General features: G+C 43.4%; 1 protein-coding gene and 1 long non-coding RNA gene across 3 annotated transcripts; one reads left to right on the plus strand and one right to left on the minus strand.

The window, feature by feature from the left end:
• On the minus strand, positions 1-26,599 carry LOC140895004 (uncharacterized). 2 transcript variants are annotated; one of them, XR_012154027.1, is made up of 4 exons: positions 26,317-26,599; positions 12,531-12,618; positions 11,580-11,641; positions 1-1,595 (listed from the first exon to the last, which is right to left on the minus strand). It is a non-coding gene; the product is annotated as an uncharacterized lncRNA (long non-coding RNA). The 2 variants fall into 2 exon arrangements; XR_012154026.1 differs by lacking the exon at positions 26,317-26,599 and adding an exon at positions 16,297-16,346.
• Positions 23,732-27,089, plus strand: MEX3B (mex-3 RNA binding family member B). The gene is made up of 2 exons (XM_073304085.1): positions 23,732-24,377; positions 25,175-27,089. Exons 1-2 carry the CDS (start codon positions 24,128-24,130, stop codon positions 26,581-26,583), a joined length of 1,659 nt encoding a protein of 552 aa, XP_073160186.1. The 5' UTR covers positions 23,732-24,127; the 3' UTR covers positions 26,584-27,089.

Below are 27,089 nucleotides of genomic sequence, written 5' to 3' on the forward strand. Positions count from 1 at the left end.
CACAATGACCTGTTTTTAATCCTCTAAATCAAACCCAAGCAATAATGGCATAAGTGACCAGGCTTAAAAAAGCTAATAATCGCAAACAATGACAAAACAGTTAACTTGGATCAAAGTGGAGTTAGTAAACACATGATTACGTACTGCACTCAGAGAAAGCAATGGGCAGCTGCATGCACTGAAGAATTGTTTCTTACCTGGTTTATGTTATCAAACAATTTAGATGTGTAGAATGTGATTTTTTTCTTTAAAATGCATACATGCACCAGTAGAGGGCATGCACATCTTATTAAATGGAGAGACACGCCTACTAATTAATAAATCTCACAAGTAGATGGAACTACACCGATGTTCACAACATTCCCAAGCAAAGTGCTCATTCAGTAGTAGCATGGAAACAACTCACCCCAGCAGACTCATGTTATCTGCTCTTTCTTGTAATAGGCAGGAAATCGGGGAAGGGGAGAGGGGTATAAAGCACATTTTTGAACGTACATAATCCATCGTCAAAATGATTATCTTTCATGTTCATGCGTAGTCAGATTGTGGCGATGATTAGAGTTGACTAGACAGTTATTGTACTTCTAGTTTTTCCATCAGACTGTATCTGCTAGTTCTGTTGATCACTAAAATCTCATCCTTGCATTACAGATCAGACCCATAATAAATTAGAGGAAATGAAGGAGGGAGAGTCAGCAGCTTTTATAATATGTTAGCACAGTGTTACTGGGGAAAGGGAGGCTATTTGCATTTGATAAATGAAATCAGCGATAAACTATACAGTAGAATCTCCTGTCTTATTGTGTCCAATACACTTGCAGTACATTTAATAATCTTCATAAAGGAGAAAATGAATTGGAGAAATAGGCTGCTTTATGATAATATCCCATATGTTACCGAATTCATGCAGGCAGAATCACACTAATGAAGAGAAATGATCATTTATGTAGGGCTTGCAGGCCTTGCTTAGGCAGATTAACAGGGGATGGAATAGGAGGCAGCAAACAGCAATGGCAGGCTGCCCGAGAACCAATCAATACAGACTGGAGTCAAAGGGAGAGTCTGATTCCCAACACAATAGGAATGATTGGTGTCCGTCAGTATTAATTGATTATCCATAATTTAGGCTCACAGTAAGAATGAACCCATTTTGGGAGGCCCCAAACTGAGCAGAACGAAAAGCAGTGATTCCATATGCTGTACAGGTAAGAGGTGGGTAGTTAATTTTAGCTGCTGACCTGATTCCATGCTGAATGACAAATATCTACAGCAATCCTCAAGGACCAATCATTTACTGCATTAGTCAAGCTTTCAGAATACTCAAGTACATTTAATTTTACACAGGGTGCTGCCTTTGGGAATGCAATTATGATTTTAGCTCTCCAAAAAGCTCTGACTGCTTCAGGTTGATTTCAATTAGTGCAAGGCTGAAATTCCTCTTCTTTAAACGTTGCTGAAATTGAGGTATATTGTATATTTAACATGGCATGGTCTGGTGTTCTGAATCATCCTGATTCTCTCAGCGATGTTCAATATTTCTACCACTAGGAAAGCAGAGTTGGTGCAGAATTCAAATGAATGAAGTAATCTTCCACCTGCAAATATAAAGTCAAGATCAGGAAATGAAGTGACTGCACACACATTTTCTCTCTCACTGAAGGATCTGCTTCACAAAGCATTATCTGTCTTATGGGGAGAATAACCTGGCAAAAGTGCACTTTGGATGATTTTATAAAACACATTCTCCTTTCAGGAGAAAGGATAGTCTTGTGATTAGGGCCCTGGAATAGGAGAAAGGATCTGGGTTCAATTCCCAGTTCTGCTACAGTCTTCCTGTGTGACCTTCCCTCTGATTCAACAAAGCTCTTAAGCATGCACATCAGTCCCATTTTAACTTCAAGCACATGCTTCGGCACTTTGCTGGATCAGGGCCTTAATCACGCTCTTCTTCAGTTTCTCATCTGTTAAATGTAGGTAATAATATTTCCTTTCCCTAACCCTTTGTCTCTTTTATCTGTTTTGATTGTAAATTTTTTGAGGCAGGAAGTCTCTCTCCCGGTGTATTTGTTCCATGCCAGCACCATGAAGCCCTAATCTCAGCTGGAGCCTTTACCTGCTACTGTAATACGAATAAAAAATCATCACCATGGGCTTAAATTGCAGCAAGGGAGATTTACATTAGACGTTAGGAAAAACTTCCTAACTATAAGGACAGTTAAGCATTGGAACAAATTACCTAGGGAGTTTGTGGAACGGGTTCGACAAACACATGTCAGGGATGGTCTAGGTAATACATAGTCCTGTCTCAGTGCAGGGGACTGAACTAGATGACCTATTGGGGTCCCTGCCCGTCCTATGTTTCTGTGATTACCTTTGTCAAGTGGAGGCTGGAGTGCATCTTAAGCCAGGGGTCTGTGTTGAAGCTACACACATGCAAAACATGTGATCATCCATGGTAACCTTCACTGCTCTGGTCAAAGCACTAGGGACTGGAGTAGTGGCTATAAAGTTAATTTTCCTTTTCTGTAGAGGAAGTTGGTAGACGTGTGTGTGTGTGTGAGAGAGAGAGAGAGAGAGAGACTCCCATTGAGGAAAGATGGGAATAAGGGAGGGGACGAGTGAAGAAACTGGTGCTCCCAGCTTCTGGCTAGCACTGGACACAGTGGTCAGTCTGAGGGTTAGCCACTCAGCAGAGAAAATCCATAGAACAATAGGACTCTAAGGCTGCTGTCAGACCAGGACTAAACATCAATTTTTCCTGTATCAGCCGGGGTTTAAATTAAAAAAGGGTAGAGCTTCCTCCAGTTCTAAATGGCATGTGGTAGCACATCCGCTCACACTTGGCTTTGCTGCTGGCAGATGCAGGAGGTATTTGAATATAGGACTTTGGCTTGGGCTTATCTCTCCGTGATTATATTGATTGATTTAAAAGGTCATAGTTGGACGTTCATTTTGCATTGTCACTGCTCTGCTTCCCCCTCTAGACGGAAATGGCTGGATCCAAATGCCATGCTGTGCGGAAGGGATTCGTGTTTTCTATCCCTGGCATCTGACTGAAGGCTCATCTGCACATTTGTATTGGCTTTTCATTTTCAGTTGTTTCTGAATCCGTCCAGTGATTAGTTTGTTGACAGATGGCTTTTCTCTTGAATAAGATACAGTGACTAGACTTTCTGCATGTCCCAGAAGGGCCCTGGCACTTGGCCTCAGGACAGTGAAAAACACCCTGGCATTTTCTGCCTTCACTGAACCGGTCTTTCATTTGTGTATTTTATGGATTTCTCATAGAGAGCAGAGAGACAAAAATGTTAAAGTGCAATTCTACTTGGAAAAGTGACTATGTAAAAATGGCACCTTCTTACTCAACAGCCCTGCTGCTTCTGTGTGTTCAGAGTCATATTTGGTTGCTTTAGTGAGTAAAATGTTTTTTACTGCTGTTTACAACTGACATAGCAGAAAAAGAGAGAGATTCCATGTGCATCAGAAAGTTTACTGAATTCCAATCACTTACACCTGTGAAAACTATTGGAAGCAATGAGGTTGTACAAGTGACACTGAGAGCATGATGTGAAGATAACAGAGTTGCACATGTGTAGATTAGGGCCTGCAGAACTTTTAACTGGTCTGATGTGCAATAAGCAGATAACTTCATTGTACACTTGGTTCCCAGGCTGAGTTTGCAGGGTTGGCAACGAGAAAAAAAAACTTTGCTATGTAAATTGAGCGCACATTAAATGGAATCCCTGAAACACAATAAATGAGATGTTATTCTTTTTCCTTTCCAGAAAGAGAGTTATGCTAAAGATCACAATAATTTAAAGGTGCTGGTAATTACCCCCTACTGAAGAAAACTTTTCAAGAAGAGCATCCTCTCTTGATGGAGTTTTTGAATGGAACCATGCCCTATTTCAGGCAATGTTATAGTTGCAATAAGGCTCACCTGAATAATTCCTTAACACAACTGTAGACTGACACAGCTAGGCACAAGAAATAAATTCCCATTTTCCCCCCACTGATAGCAATTTTTCACAAACCCACACTGCATCCTTTTTTCACCAAATTCTTTAGCTTTTCAGCCTGTGAATTGGATTGCTTTGTATTTCAGCTTCTAAACTGATTTATAAGCCCATTCCAGCTTTCATGAATTGCAAACCCAATTAAAATACTATTTGTAATGCACATATTGAAGAGAGAGCAGTGTGTCTGCTACTGGGTGTCATCCTTTAGCATAGCACATCTGAAGACCACTGTATAGCTAGTCAAATATTTGCCAGAAAGAATATCTTTGTATAAGGGTAAGAGCTGGGTGGATAATGAAAGAAATAATTTTGCAAATATTTCATTTTTAAAAAATCATACATTAATATACCATTGGGACTTATTCACCCAGATCTTAAAATTGGGTGAGTAATAATAAAAATATTAAAATAAAATGCTAAAATCTTTGGATAAATTGTTTAGAGCTGGTAGAATAATAACAGCGTATATGGTTGCTTTTTTAGCAGGATTTCATATCTGGAAATCAATTTTTGCAATTGGTGGTCCAAGTTTTAATACCATTTGTCTTATTACATTTAGTTAATCCTTGCTTATTTGTGTGTGAGCACAGGGATATAGTGTATATATTCTTGTATATGTGCTTCATATGTAAATTTTAGGTGACTAGGTGGTGCTGTGAATTAATGTCAGATTGAAATCTGATTTAGTCCCTAGCCTGCAACCACAAAACCATCACATAAGGTGGTTTGATTGGCAGTCTCTGCTCAGTAATGGGTCAGTAGAGAGTATTGTGGATCAGAACTGATACCATCTGGAAAGCTGAACTTAAATGAAGGGAGAGAGCTTGCAGAGAGTTTGCTCAAGATGTGTTTCACTGTGGAAAAGAAGCTCTCACCTCAAATGTTGTTAGGCTTTTCAGGAGCCACTATTGTATCACAACATCCCCTTGGAATCTGGGAGCTAGTGTGGGTGCCCAAGGGACAGAGGATATGGCCAGCCAAATACAAGGTCAAAGTTGGATGGCACAGATGGTGAAAACTGTGTCAAAGGGCTTTGGCATCCACACGTAGCCCCTTACCCTACAGCACCTCCTGACGGCAGCTTTACCTCCTGCTCAGTTGCTTTACCACCGGTAGTTCTTTAGCAGCAGAAATGCTCATGTTATCTTACCTTGTGCGAGTCAGAGGAAACAGGGGTAGATGCAGTGCTTCTTGGAACAGCAATAAATTGAGCAGCAAATAGCAGTGTTCCATGCACCGCATGCAGAGTGGAATGTGCTGCCTAGAGTGATTGTTCCCATGTGCTGGCCCCCTCCAGCCAGCCATTTCCTATTTCAGATGTTACTGCATAGTTAGTGGAGAGAAAATGTTGTGCCTACAAGTGTGCTGGAACGGAGGAGAGTATAAAGCCCACTATGTCTGGCCCTGAACCCTGTTGCCAACTTTCTGTTGTTCAGCGCAGTAATTCACCACAACTCAGAAATGGCTTTAAACTGTAAATTATATGTTCCACTGATCCATTAATGAAAGAGGCTCCTTCACACATGAAATAGCTTCAAAATAAACTATTATTATTCTGTGCAGTGTTGTTGTAGCCATGTTGGTCCCAGGATATTAGAGACACAAAGTAGGTGAGGTCGTATCTTGTTGAACCAATTTTTGAACTTACACAGAGTTCTAAGAGCTCAGACTCTCTTGCCAACAGAAGTTGGTCCAATGAAAGCTATTACTTTGCCTGCCCTGTCTCTATACTATTTTTCTGTAAGTTTCCATTTAAAATATATCTATTTTGTTACAATATGTGGAAGCCACATGCACAGGAATACATTTATGTACAGAAATAATAATGTAAAAATAAAGCTTGCTTTTTAGGTCATATCCATTTTAATGCACCTTTGTGTGTGTGTGTATGTATCTGTGTATCCATATATATAAATAATTTATTTTCATAATTGCCAGTAGGTGGTGTGTGTTTTTCAGAGACATTTTTAAGTCAGTAATGCCAAATGTTTAAAGTTTGAGGTGATTTATAACAGTTCTGTGATCTTTAATGTATGATCTCAAAAACATCCTAGCTTTGAATTCAGTCCCTGATCTCATGTGAGTTAGCAGTTCTGTTTCACAAGCATCATCGCATCACTTTGAGAGGCATATTTTGATTTTCTTTTTGAAGCTTGTGGACAAACCTAACAGGAAACATTTTAAACAGATCCAACTAGCATGAGCCCTGAGATTTCAAATACATACGTTCATTAGAATGATTGGATTTGCCTCTCTAGCCAGACAATGGCTTTATCTTTGGGGTGGCCAACGTTTGATAAATGAATGCATTGTTTTAATGATTTATAAACTTAGAATTGTTCTGTCTCATAGAAGCAGTGTTGAGAGTTGCAGCAACAGCTCTCAGGAAATGGGACAATACAGCTACTGGAAATCCGATTGTGTATGTGTGTGTGTGTGTGTGTGAGAGAGAGAGAGAGAGAGATTGTGCTTTATAGTGGAAGAAAAGAAGTGAGCATCTGTTATAAACCAGGCCCTTGGTCAAATCTGTCACTCCTTCACCCACAGTGCTGTTACTCACTGAAAGCAACATCTGTAAAGTTGTTGCTGTTTCCCCATCTCATCAGACAGAAACAGTCATGCATTTTTTCTTCTCCCTGTGAAAGGTTACAGGGTCTCCTATGAACATGTTTCTCTTTCCCTCTGATTGGACCCCCCACCCTTCCCTGACTAACATCAAAACAACTGTTCCAGCTCAGTTAGTCTCCATTACTGCTTTAGTTGTGCCTTTGTTGGTTGTTGCTAGATTTTTTTCTTTTTTTTTTTTTCAGTGCCGGAAAATAGGAGGGGGGAAGGAGGGGATTCTTTTTGTGGTGTAGTCTGTGTTCCCTGAAGCAAGAGGACAGGCATGACTACCAATAGGTTTGATGCATATTTATGGAGGAATCCATTACTGCTAACGACACTTTTTAATTGGGGTGCATGGGAGCAATCTCTCATTTGAGGCTCCCCGATCCATGGCTTGTGTTCACTCTGATTCATTTGGGGCCATCCCTGTTCTTGTTTGTTCGTGCTTGTTTATTCGGGGCCTGATTCTGCAGTTGTTACTTGGGCTGAGTAGCACTTTTACTCACACAAACAGTCCCACTGAATCCACATGGACACTTTATGCAAATACTGCCCAACATGAATGATTGAGGAATCAGGCCTTCTGCTGCTTGTGCTTTTAATCAGTCCCTTCCAGGTTTCTCTCTAATTGTTTTTCTTTTCAGTATGTCTGTGTGCTGTTACAGGAAGCAAATTAGCCCAGAGGGAGATGGGTGGAGGGGAAGACATGTCTCTCAACTGCGAATCTGAATACCTGCACAACTCAGACTTCTTCAGCAGATTAGACTCTTCTTGGCATACTCCTGGTTGTGCCCCCACTGACTTCAAGCCACAGTGGCATGAGCTGTAGTGAAAGTAGAGGGAGGGAGGGTGGAGCTCTGGGGCCTTCCCAGAAGTAGAGTTAACATAGCTCAGAAGAGTTTTGAGGAAGAGATTTCTGTCTCTCATTCATAGATTCACAGATTCTGAGGCTGTAAGGGATCATTATGATCATCTAGTCTGACCACCTGTATATCACAGGCCCAAATAATTCCTAGAACGGATCTTTTAGAAAAATACCGAATCTCAATTTAAAAATAGTCAGTGATGGAGAATCCACCATGACCCTTGGTAAATTGTTCCAATGGTTAATTACTCTCACCATTAAAAATGTATGTCTTATTTCCAGTCTAAATTTGTCTAGCTTCAACTTCCAGCCACAGGACTGTATTATACCTTTCTCTGCTAGATTGAAGAGCACATTATTAAATATTTGTTCCCTATGTAGGTACTTACAGATTGTAATTGAGTCGCCCCTTAACCTTCTCTTTGTTAAACTAAATAGATATAGAAGGCATGTGTCATAAATATAAAGGGAAGGGTAACCACCTTTCTGTATACAGTTATATAAAATCCATCCTAGTCAGAGGCAAAACCCTTTCACCTGTAAAGGGTTAAGAAGCTAAGATAACCTTGCTGGTACCTAACCCAAAATGACCAATGAGGGGACAAGATACTTTCAAATCTGGGGGGTGGGGGGGAAACAAAGGGTTCTGTCGGTCTGTGTGATGCTTTTGCAGGGAAAAGATCAGAAATGCAAGCCTTCCAACTCCTGTTAAGTTAGTAAGTAATCTAGCTAGAAAATGTGTTAGATTTTCTTTTGTTTAATAGCTGGTAAAATAAACTGTGCTGGAGGGAATGTATATTCCTGTTTTTGTGTCTCTTTGTAACGTAAGGTTTTGCCTAGAGGGATTCTCCATTTTGAATCTGATTACCCTGTAAAGTATTTACCATCCTGATTTTACCTTTACATTTACCTTTTCTTTAATTAAAATTCTTCTTTTAAGAACCTGATTGATTTTTCATTGTTCTTAAGATCTGTGTTCACCTGTACCAGTTGGTGAGAATTATTATCAAGCCTTCCCTAGGAAAGGGGGTGTAGGGCTTCGGGGGATATTTTGGGGGAAGACATCTACAAGTGGTCTCTTTCCCTGTTCTTTGTTTAAAACGCTTGGTGGTGGCAGCATACTGTTCAAGGACAACGCAAAGTTTGTACCGTGGGGAAGTTTTTAACCTTAGCCGGTAAGAATAAGCTTAGGGGGTCTTTCATGCAGGTCCCCACATCTGTACCCTAGAGTTCAGAGTGGGGAAGAAACCTTGACAGCATGTTTTGTAATCCTTTAATCATTGTGACTCTTCTCTGAACCCTCTCCAATTCAGTTTAAGCAGCTTGCCCTTAGACGCAGTGATCTGCAATCCCAGTGAAAAGGGAAAGTTCAGGAATATTGATTAACTTAACTGGAAAAAAAGTAGTCTAAAGTCTTCAATGGGGAAGATTTTTGTCCTGTCCTGACATGTTGGCTTGTCTGAAACTACATATATATGCAAGACCAGTAACAGAGAGCAGAATTTTGTCCCTGAAATATAATACTTTCACGGGGATGTTGGACAGAGCTCTGGTCCCTGATTTAGGGGATTTTTTCAGATTTCATTTTTCTGCAGATTGGGTGGGGGTTGTAGTTGGGATTGGTTGGGTTTCTGGTATAATGGTGATTTTGCCCTCAGTTGACAATAAAATTTAACAGTAGATAGAATAGGGTACGGATGTCATATCTGACTGCATGGGCCTGTGGCCTGCTTCTGACCCCACCCAGCTATGTATTTGAGGTCTGAGCTTCTCTAGGCAACAAATAAGCATCTAAGGCATAAGTCAAATATGGTCAGAGCCTTTTCCATCCTTCACCAATATAATTCTTGGGTGTCCTATGGTTATCAACCTACCCCCTCAGGGTGTAAATTGATTGTGTGTGTGTGTGTTTCTGTGGTGAAATGTGGAATTGAATTTGGTGGGGCTAGGAAATAAATCGTGCTGATTACAATAGGCATTGTGGGTATTCAGAGCCTCTGAAAATCAAGACCATCAGTGTCTCAAGTTGGGCACCCAAAATCAGAGGCCACTTTTGAAAATGTAGGCCTTAATCTCTCTGTCCTTCTATTTCTCATCTATAAAATGGGGATAACAAGATTCTCCTATCTCACAGAACTATTGTGAGGATCCATTCATTAATCTACATGAGGGACTCGGATATTACAGTGATGTAATAGAAAAGAAAAGCCTACACATATATTTAATCATTAAACAAATGAGATCAAAGGTGAGATGTTTCACAGAAGAAGTGGGTTTTGAGGAGGGATTTGCAAGAAGTACTGGGTGGTGCACAGGAAGTGGAAAACTTTCCCCAAAAAAGGAAGTGATGAGGAAAAAATAGTGTAAAGTGAAGAATAGAGGATACAAAGCCAGGACAATGTATGATTAAATGTGAAAGGGATGTTGAACGAGCAACGTGGAAATTGGATATGCTAAATATACGGATTATTTGTGTATAAATAAATTATCTATCCTTACGTGATAGCATCTCTGTTTAACATGTACATGTGTTCTTAACAATTCATCTGAGACATTATGCTTTAGAGTGACATGACACAACATGTACAGTACACTTCATACCTCCCTATCTGGATTAATGATATTCCTGGGACAGAATGATGGTGACTTCATCTAAATTTCTACGAAGTACAGAAAGTAAAATCTGAACCAGGCAGGACATTATTCCTGTAACAGAAACAGCTTGTCAACAAGCAGCATCATGGTAATTAACTGCAGTATTTTAAAAAAGGAGATGTTCTTCTAGGACTAAACCTGGAGTGGGATTATGGTCAGAAAAGTAGGTTTGATCTGATCCTTGCATGTAAACGAGAAGATGGGTTGACTCAGTGATGTCCCCATCAGGATGCTGCCAGAACTGGAATATGGTGCTGAGATTTTTTGTCTGGATGTAGATCTTTGCTCTGAACCAAAATGGTCAAAAATGTCATGGCAACATATATCATTGTGATATATCCACCTTCCCCACAGCATTGTCTTTCTGCCGGATGTCACGGATGTTTACAGCACTCTCCCTCCCAAATGCCCCACCCACCATTGCTTTTTTTGGGGAGGGGGACCTTCAGACCTCCAACCTCCCACTAAGCTCTTTGGGGTGCCAGCTGTTTGTTCCCTTCCACTGTCTTTTCATGGGTGCCATCAGGTCAGGCCACTGCCCTCTGAATGTATACCACCCTGCACAGGAAGCAATAGGGAGTAACACAATCCATTTCCCACTCCTAGCTTCTCCTGCTCGAACTGTGGCTACCAGGAGTCCTTGTTCAGGCAGATTTGAGAAGTACAAGTCAGTTATGCTTTGATTACAGACTCTTCAGTCCTGATGATGATGCATGAGCCAGAAAGAACCTCGCCTGACTTCTAGATCACAGGGCATTTGCCGTGCTAGCAATTAGGATAAACATCTTTGTGCAACCTCACCTTTGAGGTGCTGAGCACCCCCAGCTCTTGTTGGAGTCAGTGTAAACTGGTGTGTGTGGGGGAGAGAGGGAAGGTACTTTGCAGGTTTCAACTCTTTATACTGTAAAGTGAGCAAGTCTGAGTTATTGAAAGGCAATAAAAATGAAAGCCTCCAATGCCATTTTCAGAGTCACTTCTCAGTGACTGCCTTTAGTTGTTATTTTGGGCCATGCTGGAGGATAGCAGCTGTTCCTTGTTACTGGGGTTGGAAATTAAAACAGATATCTATTCAAATCATCTGACAATTCCAGCAAGCTTTAAAATGCTTTAAAATATAACAAAAAACATAACCAGGGCCCACAGGTCAGTACCATTTTTTTCAAAATAATCTTTAATTACTTAGTGTCTTTATTTCCTTCTTTCCCCTCCCCTAAACTGTGTTACTTTGCTGTGCTCAAATCTCTATTACACCAAAAGGGACAAACTCCTGTCCACAATTACATCCACGTGAGCCTGTTAAAGTCAATGAGGTGGCAGGAGTGTAAAAGGACAAAATCCTAGACCAGAAAATTTCAATATTTCTAGTTTGTTATGGTGATAAATATTTGCAGAAATACTTAAGCCATGTTAACATTAACAAGGAAATGGCTTACCTGCCTCTCTCCTTTTTTCATAAGTATGGCTTTTGTTTAAATCTTCCCATTATTTTCTTCAGCTAGAGATGAAAGAAAAGTGGATTCGACTGTATCTTCAGACAGTTATGAGACTTTTTAGCATTGGAATCTGTAGTGATCATAGCTTGCATGTCAACACACAGTCCGCTATGCAAGACTTGACCCCACCCAGGCTGCCATAGTAACACTTATTCCATAATGCTTGGAAAACCTGCATTTCAGCATAAAGGAAGAAAATCAAAACTTGTATGATTCTGAACCTAATTTCAGGAAGTAAAAATGAAACTTTCTCCTTCATTTGTTGGTACAAAGAAATGCCATTTAAAAACACATATTTTTATTCCGTATTTCATAATCAGGAAAAGAATGCAGAGTTGACTTCTTCTAGCAGTCAGTTTATTCTCCTAATTATGTTGGTTTATCACTCATGCTGAAATGAATATTAACCTCCACAGTAAATGTAGCAATGTGATCTGTTCAGGAAATAGGTGGCCAGCTTTTATAAGGACACTGTTTCTTCTCTGAAGTCAGAGATTTTTCTTTCTGGGTGAGATTCACGTACTCTGGATTGCACAAAGCTCAAGTGAATGTGTGCTAGAATCCACCCTTAATACTCACTCTAACTCCAAAACTCCTCAGTGGCTTCTGTTCCAGCCTAGGGTTCCACACACCCTGGAATGAAGACAACATTATCATCTCTCTCTCTAAATCCCATCTGTTTTTATTTTTTTCAGGAGTGAGGGGGGAAATACTAAGGGTTCAGTGGGCATTGGAAAGAGCCAATTCCTTAGTATGCACTATTGATGAAATTGTTCTCTAAATGAACTCTGGTAAAGATATCATTTCCAAAATTTGAAATGAAATAATGTACATACAAGCAACACAAGATGAGTGCACATTGGGATGATAGGGCTAAATAAACAAACCAACCTTAAACGAAGCATGTGAATATCGGATTTCCAGTAAACGGAATTAATCAAACTTGAGACCGTTGCCACTAACCAGTAGGACGTGAGATCTGAAAAAGATAGCACAGGCAAGTATATGACCAGGCTTAAGATGTCATTTGCTTTGGCCGAATAACCAAAATCTTAACACTTTCCCACAATCAGTTCCAAAGGAGCATAGGATTTGCTGTGCTGTATCAGACCATTGCTCTCTTACATCTGGTATTCTTCCCCTGGCTTCCCCAGTTGAAAATTCCTGATGCCTCAGAGGAAGATTTAAAAAAAAACAACCAAAAACCCATGAACTAAGGGCAAGAACACCCTGAAGAGAGAATTCTGAGATTCCCTTTGCAGCATTTCTTCAAATCATTGTACTGGGGTGTAGGGTTTGCCCACTGGCCTCTTGCAAAATGAATAGGGGATGTTACCCCCAAACCACATCAATCTCCGGGGATCTGCTCAAGGCCCATGACTAAAAATACAGAGGACTGGAGCCCTCTCCAGCTCCATGAGGGGAGGGGGCAGGCCATGATAATGTAGGGCTAACATAAACCATAACTCCTCTTTATTACTGTCGTCTTTCACCAGTGCAATGAAGGATCAAATTCATCTGAAGTGCATAAATACAATAAGGCCCAAATTTTGAAACACTTGTGTGTTCCCACCTTAAGCATGTAAAATCATTAAAGGAGGCACATTGTGTATTTGTCCCCTTAAAATGGACATGTGCGAAAGGTACAGGTGTGTTTGAGAGTCTGGACCTAAATATTATTGTCCTCACTAAACCCCCTACACAATTGGAAGCATCTGTTCAAAAGAAAGCTGGGAATGAGCTAGCACAGGTGACGTGTACCTGCAGCATGGGGTTAAAGTTAACATACTAGGGATGGACAGCTTGTATTTCTGCTGGTTTGGCACATAAAAAAGCCTTCAGATATTTGTTCCCTCAATGCTTTTCAGAATAAATGTTCGTTTTTAAAAACTTTCAAACATGCAGTTAAAAACAAAGCAAATCTTTTTTCCTGAAATAGCCTGAAGGATAGAGCCATTGATTCTAATGAGCAGGCAGATTTGGTATTGGGGTTCTAGGTTCTCTGCATTGTTGTTTCATTGACTCATTTTGTTTCCTCCCTATCAGTAGTGGATGGCTTTAGTGATCAGCAGGGATAGGCGTGTTCGTGGCAATTTAATTCCTTGCAGATGTGGATCTGTGGTGACAAAAATTGCCTGTCGTTCTTGCAGCCTCTCAGCATCTGCTGGGGTAGAAGAGTATGTGGAACAATAACTCTCCAGCAGATGCAGAACTGTAGGGACAGTAGTGTCTGTGGTACGAAAATTTTACCAAAAAATACAGATTTGTGGAGACAGTAGCGTCTGTGTCTCACAAAACTTTCCAGCCTCTGCTGGGACAGTAATGTCTGTGTTATATAAACGTGCTCTGCATCTGCTGGGCCAGTGAGAGAGAGAGAGACGTATTGTACATGTCCAATTTTAGATGTGCAAATCTCATCTAGTGCCGGTTTCTTTTTCAGTTATTTATGCAGAGCTAAAACGAATCATCCAGTGTAGGAAGAGTTACAGGTATGGGGGAATCTTTGTACAGGAAAAACATTATCTTTCAACTACCCAGAAATACTGCTCAATTTTCTACTAGCGAAGTATTAATTATTAATGGCATCGTTCCCCTGAGCCGTCTGCTTAACTCCAATGATATTCTGGCTGCCATAAATCCTTTGGGGCATTGAGAGTTTCACAAAAGAAGTATATTTCTTCAGAACTGCCGTGTGCCCATATCCAGCATTCTGACCTAGATCCACACTTCAAACACTCTTAAATTCAGGGCTGCACACATATAGGGTTTGGGATCAGGCCCACATCTACTTCAGACCTGGAAAAATGTCAAGAAGGACCAGTCCCAGTAGAGAGAAACTCAATTCAGAATTGAGGGATGTCATGCTATCGTAAGAAAAAGTGGCATTACAGTTGGATACACACAGGCTCAGGGGTTCCCTCCTCCCGTCCCCTGATTATATATTGTGCAGTACATTACCTAGGCTTTTTAAAATAATTTTTTGTGTGGACACCAAAACTGATGATGATCAAGTCTTATCAATTAACTCATAATCCTTCCCCATCTATATGTGACTGAACTTCAAGCTAAAGGGCAGTACTGTGGCAAGAATTAGATCCCATCAGGGAATTTGGGTCTCTATTACAGCATCCTCTTACTATTAGTAGTAGTGCAATGTGTCTAAAGAGCTAGGCACTGTACAAACATATAACAAAGAGATGCTCTCTGCTGCCAAGTGCTTGCTCTCTAAGCAGGAATAAAGGAACCATTATATGCTGCATTTCTTGATAGACTCTTAAAGGTGGTGGGGATGAGGGAAGAAAACAAAGGTGTTTGCATGTGATATCACCGTAATTGTGACCTACCATTCCAGAGAGTAAAATTGAGGAAAAGACTGAGCTCCGCATAAAAACACAGAAAATTCTTTTTTTTTCCTGTTAAAGCAAAATCTATTATTATTTATTGTACAATGCCCAAGAACATGCTAGGTGCTCTACTGATTTGGGCCCAAATCCTGCATTGGGAGAGGTAAGTGTAGACCCTCTCGTGCTTTTGGGGAACCCCTGGGCTTTCAGTGGGACTTTCTAATGGCACAGGGGCTCATGCTGGCAGCTCCCAACACAAGAGCAGGGTCTTAGAATTGTGACATTCCCCAGGGGTATCCAGGGATATGAGGCACCTCACCACTACCTGTCCTTAGCATAAAGAACCTTCTCTGTGCTTGCTGTGGATCAGCTCCCTAAAACCAATAGCCTCTGGCAACACAAGTACTGCCTTCCAGGTTTTCACAGGCCTTGCTCCCTCTATGCAGTTAGTGAAAGGCACCTGCCAATCCCAGAGCCCTCTCTGAGCATTCCTTGTCCATTCCCTTAATCACTGAACACTCACAGAACCACCAGGCCAGCAGTTCCCAAAGGAACAATATATACACCAGCTTGTAAGATTCAGCTCAGGACCAGCACTTTGCTTAACACCACAGCACTGAGGTATATTTATAGTGAAAACAAGAATAAGTTTATCATCAAATACCAGATGCAGGAGATAAAAAGGATATTGGAAACTAAAGGTTACCTATAAAACAAAATCATAACATGCTTTCTAGAGACTTGTCAAGGTTCTTTCCTCACTCTGAACTCTAGGGTACAGATGTGGGGACCTGCATGAAACCCCCCTAAGCTTATTTTTACCAGCTTAGGTTAAAACTTCCCCAAGGTACAAACTATTTTGCCTTTTGCCCTTGGACTTATTTCTGACACCACCAAGCGTCTAACAGATATATAACAGGGAAAGAGCCCACTTGGAAACGTCTTTCCCCCCAAAATCCTCCCCAAACCCTATACCCCCTTTCCTGGGGAAGGCTTGATAAAAATCCTCACCAATTTGCATAGGTGGACACAGACCCAAACCCTTGGATCTTAAGAACAATGAAAAAGCAAACAGGTTCTTAAAAAAGGAAGAATTTTAATTGAAGAAAAAAAATAAAAGAATCACCTCTGTAAAATCAGGATGGTAAATACCTTACAGGGTAATCAGATTCAAAACATAGAGAATCCCTCTAGGCAAAACCTTAAGTTACAAAAAGACACAAAAACAGGACTATACATTCCATTCAGCACAGCTATTTTATCAGCCATTTAAACAGAACAGAATCTAACGCATATCTAGCTAGATTACTTACTAAGTTCTAAGACGCCATTCCTTTTCTGTTCCTGGCAAAAGCATCACACAGACAGAGAGAGCCTTTGTTTCTCCCCCTTCCAGCTTTGAAAATATCTTGTCTCCTCATTGGTCATTTTGATCAGGTGCCAGCGAGGTTATCCTAGCTTCTTAACCCTTTACAGATAAACGGGTTTTTCCTCTGGCCAGGAGGGATTTTAAAGGTGTTTACCCTTCCCTTTATATTTATGACAACACTAAACATAATTAACAGTAACCTTCTATCTAAAAATGTTTGTTACTCAGAGTCCACTTCAGCATTTTCAACCAAGGCTGGTGGAAACCCCATTTTTCTGAATGCAAGCATGCTGTCCATTTACTTCCTAAGTGCAGTGTACCAGGGTGTCTGCTTCCAGAAATACCCCCAAAGTTTACTGTCTGTATTCTTAGACAGGATAACTCCCTGTGGTTTGCTTTTTCCTGTGTGCTGCTTCCCTTTTGACTTTAACATTGTCTTTGTTTATAACATTAACATTTAAGATTTGTCTTTGTATATAAATGGGCATCTGTTGTGTTAGCTTACAATGCTTAATTTACATCCTGACATAGAGATACACATTTCTATTTCCTATTTTGAGAAAAACTGGTTTTTCACCTTTGTTTGTGACTAATAACTGGATACAGACTTTAAAACATATTTCCAGTCTCTGTATATACGTATCTCCTTACATAGTATCTGTATATACATTAATATCATTGTGAAATATCAGTGTAACACTGGCTTTGAGACCTCGCATAACATTCTTTGGTGAATTAGAATGTACACACCAGACTCATGAGATTTCTGTAACCTCTCTGAACCCCTTTGCCAGTTGGTATTCAGAGGTTCTTGGGTCCCAAGAATAAACCAGATTCTTTGCCCAAGGAAGTTGGAAGCTAAGTGCCTGATCCTGCACCCCTGATGTACATGTGTGCTGCCATTGATTTCAACAGGACCACACACGAGTATGGGTCTGCAGGAATGGGCCCTAAACAGACAATATACAAAGAGGGGCAGAGGGGATTCCCCCTCCCTTAGTTTTTAACCCCTTGCCAATATTATTGTTACTTTCTCCTTTACTTAAATTTACTATGCATTAATTTACTATGTTCTTCTGCTTAAACTACAATGTTCAAAGTGAAAAATGAGGAAAATGTAAAATGATGGACGCCTTTTGAAACTTGGAGAGAATTTAAAGTAAGCAGGCAACCTGGGTTGCTTGTTTATGTGTTATTGTAAAGGTGCATTTATCCTTTCAGAAGTGGTTTTCATGATTTTCACATATAATCATTTTAAGCAAAACTGTAAGTTTACAAGGCAATTACAACACCCTGACCATTGCTCTTAGCCGCGTAATGGAAAAATGAATATAAAGGAAAATACAGTATATGATTTTTTTTAAAGTGTGTGTCTCAACTTCAATCTTCTGAAACCAAATCCATGCAAGAAAACTGTTAACCTAAAGACGTTTATATATAACATATCTATGGCAGTAGGAGGATGAGAGACACAGCTCTATTTTGTTTAATGTGATTCCAAACAGATAATGTGGTAGCGTGACCATTACCAGCCCACTGCCATTCTATGGTTTGGGGATTATTTTTGCTCTTTCAGAAATTGCCCTAAAGGGTTGCTTTTAATTTGGACAAAGAGTTCTGAAAATTAAAGGAAAGTTAATTATATAAATACGGAATTCACAAAACTGAAGCAACTGCTGCGTTTCCAGTTGCTTTCTTATAGTTTATTTCCACGACAGTATAGTTTGAAAAATCTCTACACAAACCATAGTGTAAAGTGTCTGGAACCCTAAGAATAACTTATGGATACATGATTTGATAAATATTTACAGTTACAGTTGGTTAGATTCTGGGATGAGCTGTTTGTAAATATCTAGAACTGTCAAAGGGTGGAGTTGACATCATTAAAAGAAAATAAATTCTGACCCAATACTATTCTGTGATTTCACTGTTGAATGTAGGTTAATAAGCATTCAATAATAATCCTGACATAAATACTATTGCATATTTTAAGAAATGGCGAAACTTGTTTGGCTACAGATTGCTAATTGTTGCAAGCTCCTTTGTATGTGTTATGGAACTGCATACATAAATTATGAACAAAACTGCACTCCTAAATTGATTTGACTATCTGGCCCACAGTGCTAAGGATGTTCATTTGCAAGATTATTGCACAAAAACTTTTCCAGTAATTGCACTAGCGTAAAATACAGTATACATGTAGTGTTGTCTTAATATACATGTTTCAGAGTAACAGCCATGTTAGTCTGTATTCGCAAAAAGAAAAGGAGTACTTGTGGCACCTTAGAGACTAACCAATTTATTTGAGCATAAGCTTTCGTGAGCTACAGCTCAAGTGAGCTGTAGCTCACGAAAGCTCATGCTCAGATAAATTGGTTAGTCTCTAAGGTGCCACAAGTCCTCCTTTTCTTTTTAATATACATGGAGTCAGAGGGGATGGTTTAGAGGTGTAAATCTGGAATTTGAAATACCTGTTGGTTAAAGTGCCTGTATTGAGATACGGTACTGTACTCTTTCAGATGAGACTTTAAAAAATGGAATGGACATTAGATCCTAATGTTATTAATGATTTATATTTATAGGACTACCCAGATGAATTTAAGGCTCCATTGTGTGAGATGCTGTACATTTATACAGCAAGAGACAACTGCTGCCTCAAAGAGCTTACCATCTAACTAGACAAGACAAACAGCTGGAGAAAGCAAGTATTAACTCATCTTACAGATGGGAAATGGAAGCACAGAGAAGCTAAAAGGGCTGAGAATGACATTCTGTCCCCCGCACTCCCCAACGTGCTTGACCAAAATGCATCCTCCCCTCTTGTAAACTGGTTGGTTGATGCATTTACCCCAGAGGCAGGTGCTTTCCAGTAATTCCGTATGAATAGAGTTTTTGTGCTTTAGCATTTTATGGTATGAAATATGCACATCAAAAATATTTTCGTTTAGTGTCTTTGGTTATTTTAAGGGACTGAATTGACCCTGAACAGTACCTTGCATTCATAGAAGAATGAGGATCCACATTAATCTTATATATTTTGGTCACTACCATACAAGCACACAACCGTATGAATTCCAGATTCCATAGAACCCTGTTGAATCTCCCCACTCTCTCCGTGTAGCCATGTTCAAATGCACATCAGTGTAACTTTTTTCTCCCTTAGTAGATTACTCTCAAATGTTTCCTGCAACAGTATAAAAGAAATAATGCTCAAGATCCAGGATCTTTCCCTGGGATTCATGGCAGGCGAGAAACACTGTCTCGTAATTAGTCCCCAGAAAATGACCTGCACTAGACGTATCAAAATCATTCTGCAGAGAAGGCTGAACTAATTTGAGTTTGTGGACTCAGGGTAAAAACTAAAATTAGAGCCATTTCAAACCCTAGTTTGACTGAGAGTAGAATATGCGCTTTAGAGGGGGCAGATAAGCCTAGAGTTGACTGTTTTTCTTTTCCCTATTATGTGGGGCAGGAAAGGCTAGTAACAAAACATTTCTCTCTCACCTTTGGGCAGGAGCCCAGTCAGAGAGCAGGCTCAGCCCATGCTGGAAAAAATGCAAGGATTACACAATGATGAAAGAAATCACATAAAAATGCAAAGAACAGGTGACATCCCAGGCACTAGTCTAGTATCTCTTTATGAGCGATCCTTTCGCTTATGCTACTATGTGAAACCTTAAAAGTCAGGGAAAAGGAAAAGCACTGCAGGATTTCACTGCTAATACCAATTCACCTTTTTGAACTAACTGCTGTTCCACCCCCTTGTATATGCCACTATTCAGCCCCCGATATGTGGAGAATCATTTCACCTCCGTACTTCGGTTTGTGTTTCAGTTTCGCTATCTATAAAATAGGGATAGTACTTCCCTACCTCACAGAGATACTGATCTTTCATCTATGTAAAGCACTTTGAGCTCCTGGGGTGAAGAGCCTTACAGAAGAGAAAAGTATTGTTTTTATTTGCTATTACTAGCAAATTATTGTATGGATGCATTATTAGCAAATGTCTGGTTCATCCTGTTTATCTCACAGTGTCTAAAAAGATGTCTAATACTGAAATAGCTAAGAAGTTTAGGGAACCTTGAGGAGATCTTATAAGAAATGTCTTTATCTATGCATTTTTTTTTCCTATGAAACCCATCACTGGTATCCATAGCAGTGAATAACAAATGTGTAAAATAAGCAATCTCTTGAATGGGAGTGTTTCGAACATGTCATGAAACCCAGGGAAAGATCCTGGATCCTGATCATTATTTCATTTTTACTGTGGTCAATAAAATTGATTGTTAATCAATCAGGCCATGGGAGTGGGACAGGCACTGTAAAAGGTTCATCTTCGAAGTATGTCCTTGCTAGAAAACAGGCCATTGGAGCTTTGCTATAAAACATGCAAACATCCTGAGGAAATGACAGCAATTTGCAATAAACCCTAGGTGTAAACAATTACCTGTGACTTGTTACACTTATTTGTACAGGCAGCTGGCTAAACAGACACACTACTTACACGTCTGTGCCCATCAAACGCAACACTGGAAAACAATTACTAGTCAATTTCCCTGAAGTCAGAAAAAAGTCAGTCTTGTGCTACGTGACAGCTGGCAAGGAAACTGGGTGAGCAAATGTGGGTGCCTATAGATGTATTTTACAAAAACTGAAGGATAAAAATAAGTAAGTGAATGGTGGCATTTTTCTGAGAACAGTGACACTTTTCTGGCCATCCACCATCAGATCTTGAAGCCTAATAAGGTACTAGGTGGATATGATGCTTTAGTGACTGGTCAGGGTGAGACCCTAGGGCAGGACTTGAGCACAAAGCAACCAAATCAAACAGGGAGACACTGAAAGAGATAATGCAAACATGTCTCTAGCAATTCCAACAGATCATCGTCCAAGGGGCAGGCAGACACAATATGCTTTGCTTTCAATTTGCCTTTCCAGGCACTATTTTACCTATTTGCATTTTGCCATGTTTGGTGTTTTCCTTCCAGTTTGATTCTATTAAATAGAAATGTTAAAATTACAGGGCCAAGCCACTTCATAAATATTTACCAGTCACACTGTAGACCGTAAATGATTGGCTTTACCCCTGCATGATAATGAACAAGTAGAAGGATGATTGATGAAGAAAGCGTGGTTTTATTTGTGACTCATACAGCACACACTGACACTTGTATAACAATAATCTCATAAAGTACAAGATGCACAAACTCCATGAGATTGTCAGGATAGGCCGGGATGGCGTCTTGGAGAAGCAGCTATTCCTTCCAACTGCTGTACCGGTAGGGCATTTTTTTGTGCTTGTTGTGCTGTTCTATTCCAAGGGGCATTTGTTCTTAAACCTCATGATCCAAATCATTAGGATGGAGAAGAGGCCCTTTGCGGGCACGGTGGCCCATTCCTGTGTGAGGTCTGTCTCCGTGTGGGCCACATTTCTCCTCCTAGGAGCCATCTCACTGCAAATATTGCATCCCTTTCCCCTCCATAGGGCATAGGACTGTGATCTCCTTCTCCTCAGGTGGCTCATAGTGTGGGCGCCGCACTCCTCTCCTCTGTCGCACTAAGGTCACTGCAAATAAACATCCGTTTTAAAAATTCTACTTTGAAGAAGTGTCCAGTAGAACCTCAGTAATGTGCAAACCAGTCCAGTCTGCAGACCAGCAAGCGTCAAGGTGGCCAGCTCTTTGCCCTTCCCAAAGCGATGCACCCCAGGGCTGATGGGGGAGCTCTCACAGCAGGTATCCTGGGTAGGCAGTAGGCACCCAGGCTGGAGTACTCCCTCCCCAGGAAGGCTGTGACTGGGCATGGTTCCCCCTTTGCCCTCCCCAGGGGTTTTGGGGCCCTATACTCCTCCATGGGGGCTGTGTCTCAGGGGAGGCGCTGCACTCCTGCCCTATCAGTACTAAGCCCACGCAGAGGGGTGTGTCTCTTGTGGGTGCTTTCCCCTACCCTGGGGTGTGTGGCTGGTAGGTGCTCCACCTCCTTGCTGGGGGGGGCGGGGGGGTCTATCTCTCTTAGGGTGCTATGCCCCGCAGCCCCTCCAACCTGGAATCTCCCTAAAATGCTGTGATCCCTCCCTGGGGGCTCTCACTTCAGGCGCTGCGCCCGCTCTGTGGGGAATCCCGCGGGAGGTGCCTTGTTCCCACCCTGGGGAGCGCGGGCCCCTCCCGGAGAGGGGCGCGCTCCAGCAGCTGCCCTGGAGGAGCCGCGCCGCGCCGCGCCGCGCCGCGCCGCGCTGACAGCTCCTCACTCGCCGCCGGCTCGCGCTGTCTGCGGGGAGCGCGGCAGGAGTCGGCTCATCCCTAACCCTATCGTGGAAGCCCAGTGCGCATGGCGGAGCAGCGCCAGCCGAGCGGGGGGGCGCAGGCGCAAAGCCAGCCGGTCCGAGTAGGCAGCGGGCTGCGCTCTTCTGTCTGCTCGGCATATTCGCAGCCGCGCTGGGACTCTTTGTACTGAAACGACCGGCAACATCAGACCTACCTGGGAATTTGGGCTGCAGCCCTGTTGCAAGCGGAGTTTTCTACCGTGAGATGTTGCCGCACCGGGGCTGTTCCTATTAACTAGCTTGGAGGAGTGCAATGCAATATATTTCCCCTCCGGTGTGAAATCGACTGTTGTCTCTTTCCTCTGTTGTTGTTGCATTGCAGTATGAGTCTGTTGTGTGATTAGTACCCGTTTAGCAGCCAGCGCACGGTGTAAAGGACGATTGCATTGTTCTCCTTAGTGGCTGGCTTTCAGCTTCTGCTGTCACACCCCCTTGCCCTGAGTCTCTCTGCCATTGATGAGTGTGAAACTCACTCAGTGGCTGCTTTCCGCCCGGGGAAACGTTTCATCAACCAATGCAATGCACACAACTGGCTGCTGTACAATAACCCACCCCCACCAAGAAGCACCTTTAACTAAGGGATTTATGAGCAGACGGGAAAAAAAACGTGGGTTCCTTTTTGGAAGGTGGGTGTGTGGAAGATGGTCCATTAGGTTAATCGACCTCCGGGCCGGCCTTTTGTACAGTCGATTAAAACTAAAGTCGGTCTCTTTAACAAAATAATTAACACACAGGAAAGGGAAATGTGGGGAAAGTGATGCATGCAAGGTTGAGCCATACAAACCAGTGTCGAGAGTCTTTATTGTTCTGCATTAGACAACAAAGAGAGGAGTTTGCCTGGAGGGGCGGAGGAAGAAGAGGGAGTGGGTCAACCAACCTAATGCCGGCCCCTCTGCACTGTGCCTGTCCAATCGCCTCACACAGCGATAGTGTCAGTAGCATTGTGCTGTCAGCTCTTGCCGCTTACGCGGCGGCTCCCTGATCCCCCCCCCCACGCCCCCCTCCAGTGCTGTCTGGCTGCAGCAGTAGGTCAGACCGAGGAGGGGAGAAGAGGAAAAAACGCTGAGTGAGTGGAGTGGAGTCTGGGAGGGGCTCCTTAAAGAAACGCTGCCATCGCTTGGCATTGTGGCCAGCAAGGAACTCAAGGGGGGGAAATCATCGGAGCTCCTCTCGCTGTTCTTCCCCCCACCCCACCCCCAGCCAAAAAAAACTTCGGGGGGGAGTCGTGGGGGGGGGGTGCTGAAAACATCTTATAAACCGGATTGCACTGAAAAAAAAAAAAAGATACAAAATATACAAGCAAAAGGCAACTGATCCCCGGTCTCCAGCACTCGCCTTCCCTCCCTTTCCTCCTCTCCTGCTGGCCATCTGCCTTGGGTTTTCCTTTGTGTCTGATCTTTTACTACTGAACCGAGTGCAGGAGGAGGAGGAGGGTTTGACACACACCGGGACTATGCCCAGCTCGCTTTTTGCAGACATGGAGAGGAACGGGAGCGGCGGTGGCGGAGGAGGTGGAGGGGGAGAGACCCTGGATGACCAAAGAGCCCTTCAGATAGCCCTGGATCAGCTCTCCCTGCTGGGGCTGGATAACGACGAGACGAGCTCCATCTACGACAACGAGCCTCGGAAAAAGAGCGTGAACATGACAGAATGCGTCCCGGTGCCCAGCTCCGAGCATGTCGCTGAGATAGTGGGGAGGCAAGGTGGGTAACTGTATGTGAGTGTGTGTGAAAGATTTTCTCCCCTCCATGCTGGCTGGTCCGTGTCTGAGATGCGACACTGGCTGTCCCCGGTAAAGCTGCAGTGTTATTATGGCCAGTACTAGGTTTCCCCACAGACAAAGAAAGTGCAGTAGACGTGGTGCTTCTGAGGCGCAGTATGCATCAATTTCAAGATGCACTTTCACCGACCAGCAAAAATAAAACCCGTCTTTTTCTCCTTGCACGAAAGAGAAAGCTCAGTGGCAAATGCACTGAAAAAATCGGAGTCTTGATCTCCCCACAAATTTAGAAATCACGGGGTTTTTTAAAACAAGGAACAAATGGAGTGGGGAAGTGGAACAATAGGATTGGAATAAAGCATCCGCATTGGGGAATCTGGCTCATTCAGCACAGCGACTGCTTCCTACCTTCTTTAACGAATAAAGAAAAAAAAACCAAACCATTATTCCCCCCCCCCCCCCCGGAAGAATGTGTTTAGCAGGAGGGTGGAATTACTAATTTATTTTTGTGGGGCGGGGGCTGCTTATTTTTGCTTGTCCAGTTTCACTGCACACGAATTGTTTTTATTGAGTTGAACCGCACGTTGTATGGATTTGGTCAGTTGCACTGCAAACATGTTGTTGGCCAACTGCAATATGTGTTGGGGGGTGTATCAGGGCTGGGCTTGCGAAGTAAATGCCATTTATAACCTGATGGGGGGCGGTTTTTTCCCTCTCTGGCTGCACCCCCATAATGGCTTGTAACCTACTTTTCTCTCCGCTTCCACCTCTCGTTCCCAGGTTGTAAAATCAAAGCTCTGCGGGCAAAGACCAACACCTACATCAAGACCCCGGTTCGCGGGGAGGAGCCGCTCTTTGTTGTGACGGGCAGAAAGGAAGATGTGGCCATGGCCAGGAGGGAGATCATCTCGGCGGCCGAGCATTTCTCCATGATCCGAGCCTCCAGGAACAAGAACACCGCTCTGAACGGCACCGTCCCGGGGCCCCCTAACCTGCCCGGCCAGACCACCATCCAAGTGCGGGTGCCTTACCGGGTGGTGGGGCTGGTGGTGGGGCCCAAGGGGGCCACGATCAAGCGCATCCAGCAGCAGACCCACACTTACATCGTGACCCCGAGCCGGGACAAGGAGCCGGTCTTCGAGGTGACGGGCATGCCGGAGAACGTGGACCGCGCCCGGGAGGAGATCGAGGCGCACATCGCCATGCGCACCGGGGGCATCATCGAGCTCACGGACGAGAACGACTTCCACGCCAACGGCACGGACGTGGGCTTCGAGCTGAACGGGCCGGGCAGCCTGTGGAGCAAGCCCACCCCGCCCAGCATCACCCCCAGCCCGGGCCGCAAGCCCTTCTGCAGCTACCGCAACGACAGCTCCAGCTCGCTGGGCAGCGCCTCCACCGACTCCTACTTCGGGGGCGGCGGCGGCGGCGGCAGCGCCCGGCTGGCCGACTACAGCCCGCCCAGCCCGGCCCTCAGCTTCACCCACAACGGCAACAACAACAACAACAGCGTGTACGGCGGGGAGGCGCTCTCCTCCCCGGACTGCTGCGCCGAGCTGCCCTTCGACTCCCCGCCCGGCTTCGACCTGGCCCCCGCCCCGCCGCCCGGCGCCCCCCTGCTCTGGTCCCAGTTCGAGCGCGGCCCCCCCGCCGCCGCCGCCGCCGCCGCCGCCCCCCCTCCGTCCTCGCCCGCCTTCCCGGCCGCGGCTCCCTCCAACGCCAACCTGGCGCTGCTGGTGAGCACGCAGAGGCGGGGCGGCGCGGCCCCGCCCCCGGCCCGGCTCTCCCCGCCCCTGCATGGCAGCGGGGGCGGGGCGGAGCATCCCCTGGCCCGGCGAGTGCGCAGCGACCCCGGCGGGGGAGGGGGGCGCCTGCTCTCCTCCGCCTCCTACCCTCTGTACGCCAACGGGCTGGGCGCGCACCTGCCGGGCCTCCCCTCCGACTCCTCGGCCTCCTCCTCCTCCTCGTCCAGCTCTTCCTCCAGCTCCTCGTGCTCTTCCTCCGGCATGAGGCGGAAAGGCAGCCGCGACTGCTCCATCTGCTTCGAGAGCGAAGTGATCGCCGCCCTGGTCCCCTGCGGCCACAACCTCTTCTGCATGGAGTGCGCCAACCGCATCTGCGAGAAGACGGAGCCCCAGTGCCCCGTCTGCCACAGCGCAGTTACTCAGGCCATCCGTATATTTTCCTAAAAAAAAAAAGGGTCACAAACGCAGAGCCCGGGTCTGTACTGCGTGGTGTCCCGATTAGCTTTTAAAGCTGCAGTATCCGCACATTTGAAAAGGGACCTAACTTGCAGGATTACTTTTGCATTGAGTGTACTGTAGCGTAGGGTGGGTTAGGGGGATATTTGTAACCTCTGATGCATGCTATAAATAATAACGAACGACTACATTCTAGTACTAGACTAGTTTTTACACTGTACTTTAATACGAAGCTTCTAAGACTTTTTTATTTTATTTTATTTTAAAGTAGAAAATGCTTATGATGATGATAATGATGGTGTGTGGACTGTTAGTAAAACGTGCTGGTAGTTCCTAGAATGCTTATTACAAAATAATTAAATCTATGGTGGATACTTTTTTGAATGTTCTTGAAAGGGCAAGAAGTTCCTGTGAAAACCATGATACTGCAGCTTTATCAAAGTAAAAAGAAACTGTAACATATCTCTTATATATATTAAAAAAAACGTTTAAAG

This window comes from Lepidochelys kempii, chromosome 10 (assembly GCF_965140265.1).
Source record: "Lepidochelys kempii isolate rLepKem1 chromosome 10, rLepKem1.hap2, whole genome shotgun sequence".
NCBI lineage: Eukaryota > Metazoa > Chordata > Testudines > Cheloniidae > Lepidochelys > Lepidochelys kempii.

Excerpts from the sequence above, each read along its gene's own strand:
- MEX3B (XM_073304085.1), top strand. The coding sequence starts at position 24,128 with ATGCCCAGCTCGCTTTTTGCAGACATGGAGAGGAACGGGAGCGGCGGT. Across the intron at positions 24,378-25,174 it reads TGAGATAGTGGGGAGGCAAG|GTTGTAAAATCAAAGCTCTG; the intron begins GTGGGTAACTGT and ends TCTCGTTCCCAG.